General features: G+C 35.7%; 1 protein-coding gene across 1 annotated transcript; it reads left to right on the forward strand.

The window, feature by feature from the left end:
• Window positions 1–10,193: 10,193 nt before the first annotated feature.
• On the forward strand, window positions 10,194–10,544 carry LOC115228982 (NAP1-related protein 1-like). The gene has a single exon (XM_029799420.1). It carries the CDS (start codon window positions 10,194–10,196, stop codon window positions 10,542–10,544), a length of 351 nt encoding a protein of 116 aa, XP_029655280.1.
• Window positions 10,545–11,451: the final 907 nt, after the last annotated feature.

Genomic DNA, 11,451 nt, shown 5'->3' on the forward strand with positions numbered 1-11,451 from the left:
ATCCCTGGGCATCGTTCAGAGAACATTTCGAGTAGATGGTTCCGTCGGACTCAGTTAAAAGCATTGCGGACATTAAACTTAACGATAAATTCGGGATCTTTGGACTTTGAGTTGGCGAGTGCCCTGCGCCAGTTTGCCCATCACTTAAATCCGTCATACGCTTTATTTGTCTTGAAATCTCATCTCCAAGCATAAAATAGAGACATCTAGGATTCCCACGTGAACTGCGTTGTGAATCAAAGTATTTACGGATTTTTAAAGCATTTTTTATGGCAAGCCATACACACTTCGTACTGACTAAGAAAACAACACTCACACTGTTTTTATCATAAATTTGAAGTTGATTATATGTATAATCTTTTTTACTTTTAAAAAATTTCAATAATCGGCGGAAATTCTAAAAATTTAAATTTTTGCTTGTGAATAAAAAACCGGTTTTAACAAAAAGAGTTAACAAAATCAAAAGTTAATATGTTGTGTGGTATCCTCGATTAATAAATAGCTCGTATGACCTTTTAGGCATACTATCAATTAACTTCTGAATATTTTCAGACGGCAATTCGTTCCAAATTATTGTTAATTTGACTTCCAGATCCAGTTTATTTTTTGCAGGATCTAAAGAATACTTCTGCTTCATCATGCTCCAAACATGTTCCATTGGGTTCATGTCTGGAGATTGCGGAGCCCAATCAAGAATTGGAACTTTATTTTCTTCAAAAAACTTGGTTGTCAATGCAGATTGATGACAGGGAGCCAAATCTTGTTGGAAAGTGAACTGATTTAGTCCCATTTTTCGTGCCGAAACGAACAAATTATTTGTTATAACATTTATATATTTAGCGGAATTGAGGGTTCCATTAACAAAAGCTAAATTGCCCACTCCTTGATAGGAGATACAGTCCCAAACCATAACACTACCTCCACCAAATTTTACTGTCGGCGTAATATGGCTCAATTCATAACGTGAACTTTTTTTTCGATAACTTTGTTGCCTTTTTTTAGTAGGAAAAATCTGAAAAGATGCTTCATCAAAGAAAATAATAGTTTTCCATGCGTCATTGTTCATCCGAATAAAAATTTTTGACAATTCATATCTTTTTATTATGTTTTTCTTTGAAAGCAACGGTTTACGTTGACATACTCTTTCGAAGAGAAAATTGGAATTTAAATATGTGACATGGGCTGCGCGATACCTATGGGCCGCGTGATACCTGACGTGACCTTGAAATGTGCAATCATGACATTGATGGGATTAAATTTTTTTTAAATCAATTTAATAATTTACAGATTTTAATTGACAAATAGTTATTAACTAACTAAATTCCCGGCCTCGTAAATGGAAACACAGTTTCCACGTACTATATCCAAGGAGATTAAATTATAAATCTTTTAATTAGATCGCGACTCATTCTTATCATTTAATAATTTACTAAATTAGCTAAAGACTCTCTCATTTTGACAAAAAATTATATTTGTAGGAATTTAATTATCAGAAATTAATTTTTTGGTGGAAAACCTAAATTTCTTGAGTTATTTCTAGCGTGCAAGTATATTTTGCAGCAATGTCCTCGTACAAAGGTTATGTAAAGAATAGTTTGGAATATCAAATTTTAAAAGATGCTTTACAGGATAAATTTCCTGAACATCTTATGAACCCGAAATGGAGATCGTTGCTAAAAGTTTGCATGACTTCTCGCATGGAGGAATTCAATATCAAACGAATTCACGGAAGGCCAAACAATCCCCGCTCACAAGGGATTGTCGAATAAGTTTAATTGTGAAAAAAAAATTACAATATTGACATTAAGTTAAGCTTCAAGGTAACGTCAGGTATCACGCGGCCCATAGGTGTCACGCAAACCATGTCACAAAAAAAGTTCCAATTGTCTTTCTACAGACACTCTTACCAGTTAAATGGTTTATTTCATTCCTCAACGTGTTAGAGGATTTTTTTGGATCGCACTCAACAAGATGCACTAAAATTTCAACATCTGTTTTTTGAAGCTTTTTAGGACTTCCAGAACCAGGAATCCTATCAATAGTTCCATATTTTTTGAATTTTCGAAGAAAATCTCCGATTGTCGATTTTGGAGTATTTAGCTGATCTGCGATATCTTTTATCGTCAAATTTAACTCATAAAGAGCAAGAATCTTCCCTTTAATTATTTTATTTAACATTTGCTTATAAAACTAAAAATTCAACTACTAAAACAGGGCTGGCCAACCCAAGGCCCGCGGGCCGCATGCGGCCCGCGAGAGAAATTTTGTATGTAGTTAACCTATAAATACATTCAAGATAAATTTTTCTTAAGTTTAATAAATAAAGATAAATTTTATAAGTTTAATAAATTTTAAAGTTTATCTATTTTTGTAGCTGTTATCAATATGAAGAAAAGGAAAATTTTTGAAGAAAACAGGCAATTCAGCAATCATTGGGAAGAAGATTACTTTTTTATAATGCATAATTCCAAGCCAACATGTTTAATTTGCAAGGAGAAAGTATCGGTGGTGAAAGAGTACAATGTAAGAAGACATTATGAAACAAAGCATTCCGAATACGCGAAATTTAGTAAGGAATTGAAAACAAGGAAACTGGATTCGCTTAAATCTGAATTGAGAAATCAGCAAAGACTATTAAATTTATCGATACACTCTTCTTCTGATACTGTTAAAGCAAGCTACTCTGTTGCAATGATAATTTCAAAGAGAATGAAATCATTTTCGGATGGAGAATTCGTAAAAGAGTGTTTGGATGCTGTCGTGAAAGACATTTTGCCAGATAAAACTAAAAAGTTTTCAAACATTAGCTTGTCACGTTAAACCATATGTCGCAGGGTTAATGACATTTTAAATGAAATTGTGGTGACTTTGCGTGATCAAATAAAATATTTCAAAAGTTATTCTTTGGCCTTTGACGAATGCACGGATATATCAGACACGTCTCAACTTGTAGTATATATTCGTGGAGTTACCGAATCTTTTCAAGTGAAACAAGAAATGCTTAACCTTGTCAGTTTGAAAGATACTACAAAGGGCGAAGATATTTTCCAAGCTGTTATGAAATGTTTATCCGACAATGGAGCGAATTTAGAGACCCTTGCTGGATTGACAACAGATGGGGCGCCGGCTATGATTGGAAGAAATAAAGGAGTTGTAAAGCTAATAATGGATGAGATGGAGTCAAGAAGCATAAAAAATGATTTATTTGTAATACACTGCTTGATACATCAACACAATTTGTGCGCGCAAGTGTTGTCTATGAACCATGTTATGAGTGTGGTTGTAAGAACTATAAACTTCATTCGTTCTCATGCACTTCAACATCGCCAGTTTAAAGAATTATTGAACGAGTTATATTCTCACTATGGTGATCTTGTGTATTTTTCCAATGTCAGATGGCTGAGTCGCGGAAAATGTTTAAAACGTTTTTTCGACTTGAGAGAAGAAATCAAAAGTTTTATGATGCATAAGAAAATGACATTAACTGAATTAAATGATGAAGAATGGATGCTAGATCTGTGCTTTTTGGTAGATATAACCGAAAAAATTAATCAATTAAACAAGGAGTTACAAGGACAGGATAATTTGATTACTAATGCATGCCATCAAGTCAAAGCATTTCGAATGAAATTGTCATTGTTTGAATGTCAAATAAGAAATGGAAATGATCAACATTTTCCAACGCTAAATCAATTTAAAATCAGCCATTGTAAAAATTTCTTCAAGTACGCTGATGAAATAAAAAATCTTGCTGCAGCATTTGACAGTCGATTCTCGGAACTAAAAAAATATGAGAAAATGTTTGAAACATTTTCTTCTCCATTTCATGTTGACGTTTCTATTGTTTCAATACTTTGCAGACGGAAATAATTGACCTACAGTGCAACAGTGAACTAAGACTTGTTTATCCTACTATATCCAAAATTGACTTTTATAACAAATATGTGACTGCAGAAAAATATCCCAACTTAAGAATTTTTGCACAAAGAGTTGTAAGCTCCTTTGGATCTACTTACGTATGTGAATCATTCTTTTCGAAATTAAAGTTTAGTAAAAGTAGATATAGATCTTCTTTAACAGATAAAAACTTAGAAAACCAATTAAGATGTGCAACTAGTAATTGTGAAGTTGATTTGAAAAAATTAAGTGAAGATAAAGAAAAACAGATTTCTCATTGATACGTATAATTGGACTGAATGCTATTTTACTAAATAAAATCTTATCTGTGTTTTGTTTTGATATCTATCCTTAGTATGTACATGTATATGCGGCCCGCGGAAAGGATTCATTTGGACAAAGTGGCCCGCGATGCGATTTGGGTTGGCCAGGCCTGTACTAAAATATCACTCAATAATGCAAACCGGTTTTTTATTTACACGCTAAAATTTAAACCTTCAGAATTTTAAACGATTAATGGAATTTTTTATAAATAAAAAAATTATAAATCTAATCAACTACAAAGAGTTCAATTCAGTTAAAAAAATAAATACTATTCGCCAAAAAAAGTTAGTAACTGCAAAACCGGTTTTTTTCTACCAGCACTGTACTGTTTTGTGCTCTGTGCATTTTTATCGCCTTTTCTTTATGCACTTCGCGATGCCATTGATCATAGCAGAGCTTTTTCAACACAAGAAACAATAAAAGTTATTAGTTTGGTTCATTTCCCTCTATCTTGGGCGACGTCCCTTAATGCGTCAAGATCGTCTCCGTTCTTTAAAATTTCCCCCACATCCCAAAGGTATGTCCAGTGTCACTGTGAGAGTATTTCTCGGGCATCCACGGAAACGGGGGCCGTCACGTACGAAATAGTTTTCCATAGCGGTGCCTGCCGGTGGCTTCAGATCATCCTTAAGATGTGTCCGAATAGCCTCCATCTGCATGCTGTAATTTCGAGAGAGTTTGTTTCGCTTGATGTTCTGGCATAAACTGTTTTGCTGCTGAACCTCGAATGCCATTAGAGGTTAGAGTGTGCCGAAGTTGCATCCAATCTGTTTTAGTGAAAAGAACACTCTAAAGTATGTTAATTGAACACATCGAGATGTTTATTGAGCGGATATTGTTAATTGGACACTCCTCTTAAAAGGAGGGAAGAGATTTTCAAAAATAAGGAAAATCTTAATTAAATAGACTAGCCTTTAGTTAAATTTGGTTTTTTTAATAAATTAAAATAAATTAGTAAAGTGCCCCTACTAGGGTTGTGATAATTTCCAAATTTGACAAGTATTGATGGAACATTCCATAATTGCAGTTTGTGTGAGCATGTGGAATGAATTTTATGCGATCAGGTTTCAAAAAAAAATAGAGAGAAATTGAATTCAGATAACTTAATGATTAAAGATCGATCAATGTTATAGGACATGCATATTGGCATCTATTTTATGAGAATGTTGACCCCCATGATAATGCTCCTTAATATAGAATGGCAGTCGTATAACTGATTTAATATGCCATTAACGACGCTTTGAGAACGAGACGACTTAAATATATAACAGAATTCTGCCCTTAGAATTTTTGAAAAAATTCCTCTGTATTTGAAAGTTGATTTCCTACACTCTTTGGCATATTTTTTAACTCTCAGTTTGTGCGCTTGGTACAAAAGAAATTTAAATTCACCATATTCAAATGGAATTTTTTTCGGTTAATCTTTCTATTTTTATCAATCTTCTTTAAGAATTTTATGCCATGTTATAGCTTCATATTCTATTGTCCAATGTACTCGCACATCATAAGTTCCCACCCACCTCTTTGAATGTCTTTTCTTTCACGGATTGAGAAATAAATAAACCAAATAGTGAATATAACCCATTCAGAGATTAAATTTGCTGAATTATTGGAGGAATATAGCGGAGGGTCCCCTTCGGTTGATAAAGACTGGACTAATGTCTTGAGAACGAGACGACTGTCTACGGACATCCATGGCCATTGAGACTGTAGTAAAATAGACGCACCCAACCTGATATTCAGCAAAAAGAATGTTCAGTTTATTCTCAAACCTTCCACACTGAATGACTTTTTGTCCCCCATTGTCACACCCAAATGCCTCAGCTACACCCTACCTCCTTCCTCGACAACACCCTGGCCTGAACAATGACAGGAGAACAACCATCTGCTCTAATTCGTCAGCATCAAACTCCTCGTATTGATTATTATTAAGAAATTTCCCCCATTTTCTGGCGTGTTTACTGTCACGTGACTCGGTAAATGCGTCATAGTGGAGCATTATTAACATCCTCTCCTTGATGAGTTCATCGGCTTAGATCAGACCGCTACACTCTGCAGATCACTGAGGGACAAAAACTCGGCCTCCAGAAGAACACGCGTATTTATGACAAGGCAGATTCCTTTGGAATGCTTGAAAACGACACAGAATGATCTCTAAGCATCTTCCCGGTCTTTCCTCTACAAAATACAGAACTTCTGTCTATTAAAATAGCCGCCTCCACATCATCCTGGTCCTCTACGTAGCCAACATGACCATTTATTCTGCCATTAGTCTCCTCCATGTCGGAACTGAATGTCAACTCGCACTCATTCTGTGGTTGAGGAAGCTCCTCAAGACCCCGCATAAGTTCCCGCTTCTTGTAGTTCTAGGAACTTCAAGAACTATGTTATAAACTCCTGCCCCTAATTGTATTTCGTCGATGTCTATTTCTTCGAAATGACTGTACAGGGACGACTGATTCTAAACAACTTAACCCACGGAAAAACGGTAGGCCGCGGTTTGGACTGAGCTGAGAGTCCGAGTGACCGACTTTTGGTCAAACTTGATCTTGTGGAGGGGAGTGTTATGTCCCTCAACCAACGGAGTGTCCAGGTTGCTCAATGCGAGGATATTTCGTATCTTTCTGTTCACCGTTTTATTTTTTCCATGCATGGAAGTCCTCTGAGTCATTGAAGCATGGCTGACCGAATAATTAAAGATTCTTTTTGTACTGGAAGTAATGGATTCCGATAAAAACCAAGAACCCTACTCCCGACTTGTTTAAAAGTAGATTAAAGAAGATTTTGAAATTTTTCCATTATTGCAAAGCATACAAAGTATTACATACAAAGATATTGTATTATATCTCATCTAGAAGAATTTGCAAGAGAGCATTAATCATTATTTTCCTCCTCTCAATATTGAAACATATGATTGGATTAGAAATCCGTTTTTAAGATCGTGTGACTATCAACTTGCTCTAACAGAGGAGTTTTGCTAACTTCGGTATGACCGCACATTCAAAATGAAATCTGCTGAATTGTCTTTGTAAATGTTCTGGATTTCCATATAGGATTCTTATCCTCCAATCAAAAAAATAAAATATTGTTTAAGTTCTCAACATCATATAAGTGTGAACAAGCTTTCTCTTGTCTCGTCGACATTGAATCAAACAACAGAAACAGGTTGTTGTCAATTGAAGATGACCTGTGGGTATGCTTGTCGCAGATTCGTCCCGTCTGAAAATTTTATATACACATAAACAAGCGCAAGTATCTCATTAGTTATCACTAGGGCAACCACCAATTAATTTTTATGACTAAAAAAATATTTATTCATTTGAATACTTATGTCCAATATGGATTTACTAAATATACTGGATCTGAAAACGTTTATAAAGCGCAGTTCATGATATGCGACGTCATAGTTCGAAACAACTCTTTGAAGCCGTCACGATTAAAAAGACATAAGGAAACAAATCACCCACAAAATGTTGACACTGTCAAAAGTTTTATTGCAAAGAGAACTGGAAGTGCTAATTCCCTTTCCAACCACTTATTTGTGAAATGGCAATATCTTGTTATTCTGAAAAGTAAAGTTTGTGACCGACTTAAGATGGAAGACGATATGAGAATGGCACTTACCAACTTTGTACCAAAAATTGAATAGCTAGTTTCTGAAAAGCAGGATCAAAAATCACACTAACTCTAAATACTATGATTTTTTAATTTTGTTAGCTTTTTCATTAAATTATTTTGTTATTGGTGGTCCCCAAAAAATTCAACAGACTAAAGTGGTCCCCGGTCAAGAAGGTAAGAAACACTGAACTAAATAATAAATTAGTTTTATCCTTAATGCACAATTGTGAATCAAATGTGTAATACATGTTCCGTGCAACAAATCAAGATACAAATTTTTAATGTTTTTTGGCTGAAATCATATACTTTGCCGCGTCGGTTAACAATAAGTAAAATTTTTGTCTATGAATTTAATGCTATACAATCGATTTGAGGATCCTTTATTTTCACAGTAAAAATATTCACGAAATTTTCTTACTAACGTTATGAGTTACATCAATCGTGTCATATTTTGCGTAATCGTAATGCTCCAGAGACAATAAACGAGATTTCTCTCTATTTGTACTCGGCACAGCAACCTATGAAAAAATCACCCAGAAACTTAGGCCAGAGAGTAGGTGACACACTTCCATTGTCTCCAAACGATCTAGGAACGTGATACCTATATTCACAATCATAATCTCTTTGATGACTTTATCGTGGATTAAAATATTAAATTTTTTGTGCTGGACAACAATCGAAGTGCGAATTGAGGTATCCACCTTAACCCACGGTCACGAGTTTTTACACACCAATTAAACTCAGCGTCTTTGCAAGTTTCTGGACTGCCTCAAGTTATTGCAAAGTAAAAGATGGAAGAACCTCACGACCTCGTTATGCCCCATGTCAATATGCGGGCTAAAGAGTTTTGTGAAAGACTTTTAAATTGATTATTTTAATAAGGGATTCTTGTTAAAATTTAATCCATTCCTTCACATTGACTTGGGTAGCATTCAAATTATACTCATGGCCCTAAAGTGTGTACCACACGCTCTCTCAACAGCAATGATGGCAGTCTTCCTTTGAGATAGACTTGATCCACTCCACAAGATGTCGTGCATCTTATTGGGAATTCGCTTATTTAAGTGACGATGTTACTCAGCTCATGTCCTAACTGCCCGCAAGACAAGTATAATCTATCCTTACTGTTTGCCAACATGTCGACGTAATTCTCTTGGAGTACTCTTCGCCCAATAAGTCAATTTCATCGTACTCACTCGGCTTGAATTGGATCAGACTAATGTAATAGTTTAGCAGTGAAATCGCGTACTCGTTCAAAGCATGAAGTAAGTTCGGCTTTAAACAATGAAATTGCTTTCTCCATCTATCCACTACAACTATCCATACATTAAATATCTTTCAAATAGACCAAATTAGTTGGAGACTTTTCTGAGTTTCTGTTGAGAAAATAGTCAAAATAGTCATCGATGTCTTTCATCATTTTAATTTTTTAGATCTTTTTTGTGAATAAATATTTGATTAATAAATTGTTGCCAGGAAACATAGAGGCATGATGGACGCCACAAGCAAAATAAGGCCTGACCCTTCAACTCGGTGTCGTCTCTGAGTGACGAATAGATTCAAGGTGGGGCAAGTGGAGTCCCTCATCCACTCGCATCTGAAGGAGGGACTGACTGGCAAGACCTACGACCCCGAAGAGGCTCCAGATATCTGCAGAGAATTGACCAACTCGATAAAAAACGCAGTAAAAAGTTGATTCTTTTCTTCAAAATAGATCTCGATTACAAAAACTACAAATTGGTGGTCCAGGTTGTGTTGGGGGAGAACAGAGGCACGGGAATCAAGTTAGACAATAAAGTCACGTGCTTAGGATGAGTGGACGGTGTCTTTGGGATGACGACACTGACGGGGTTGCTCAGGGTCACTTTAACTCGGTTGGTGGTGATTTGCTTACTTGAGGACACGCTTTTTTCCTATGCTTCCGTCATGGCTACATACAGCTATTAAATATTAATTGTTCTAAATAAAATTCAATTAAATAAACAAGTAAAATAAACATTAATTTTCATTTAAATTGCGCGTCCTTTTGAGTGATTTGTTGTGATGCTCTCGAAAACTACGAAAGTGAATTACAATGGTTGTAGCATTAATAACACAAATAAAGATATCGACATAGCTAAATGTGTAAAAGAACTTGACCTACTCCACAAGCAGATAGAAGATCTCAACTCCGCAGCTGCCGACGAAGTCATCAACATTGAAATGGAGTACGCCGCTCTGCGGAGACCTGTCTACCTCAAGCGGGCAGTTCTTTTAAGAAGTCAACCGAATATTTGGCTCCACGCCGTGCTTGACATTCCTTATGTCAGTTGACAGGGCATCCAGTGATCTCAGAATACATCACCCGCAGGGACATGCTCATTTTGAGGAGTCTGGTTGACCTCGATGTGGATGAGGTGTCCGACGATGGATTCTCCTTCTCTATTTCTATGGTTTTCCTACTTTTTGACGGACAGGAGTTCAGTCCCAATGATTATTTTTTTGACACTAAACTGGTCCGGATATTCTCTTTCGGAATCAACAACCAGTTGATATCCACGTCAATTGATGTCAGTTGGAAACAATTCCAGACTGAGAAGTCATTTTTTGACTTGTTCACTGAAATGCGTGGTTGTAATTCCCAGGATGTGTCCATGGCCATTAAAAATGATATTTGGCCTTCCCCTTTCAAGTTTGTTCGCGATTCGGCCGCTGATAAGTTTTGATTTCTTTCTTATTTTTTCAACTTTGTGTTTTTATTTTGTTCTCGATTATTAGGGCCGGTGCTTTTCTCTTTTTTCTTTGTTGGTTTATTTGTTTTATAAATTAATATACTTTGTCCGTAAAGACATTTTATTGACGTCTAAGATTTTTCTGTGTTCTTGTTAAAATTTCAAATTTGTCATTTAAACACGCCGTTTTTGGTTTTCTTAAAATATTATCTACGACCTTGCAATGTTTTTAATTCTGTATGAGATTAAAATCCAGCCAACATCAGGTTGATATTAGGCGACTTGCTTACAGAATTTATTGCGCGTAGCATTTTTTGCATGTAAGTTTTACAGGGCCAGTCTTTCACAGAATTGTTTCTTGTTTTTTCTTTTAATTACATTCTGTCTTAATTGAAGTTCAAACCGAGAGACACAGCTTTACGGTCACTCGATAGAAATGTGCCTCCATAAGATCGTGAGTCCATCAGCATGCATTTAAGATTACGTCCACATATGATGTAATCAATTTGATTGTAAATAGATACAATCTCATCACTCTTCTTTCTTTGTCCCACCCACGTGGCTATATGTCTTGCCAGATGTTTAAATGCCGTGTTGAATCAATAAAGATTAAATGCACTGCAGAAGTCTGCCAATGCTGCGCCACTTGAGTTTCTTGTTCATTTATTATGAGCTCCAACAAAACTTTCATCCTTAAGACGTGTTCCCACATTTGTATTCTAATCGCTGGCAAGGAAAATAAGAGAAGGAAGTATGTCGCTTATAGCCATGGCGAGATTTAAGTAAACATTTTTTACTTCTTCAGGACAATTGATTCCTATGCCCATTGTTGGTGCATATATTTTAATGATTGTAAGAAGCGTTTTCCCCGGCATCAGTTTTAAGACTAATCATTGATTCT

Source organism: Octopus sinensis, unplaced genomic scaffold, assembly GCF_006345805.1.
Source record: "Octopus sinensis unplaced genomic scaffold, ASM634580v1 Contig11546, whole genome shotgun sequence".
Classification (NCBI taxonomy): Eukaryota; Metazoa; Mollusca; class Cephalopoda; order Octopoda; family Octopodidae; genus Octopus; species Octopus sinensis.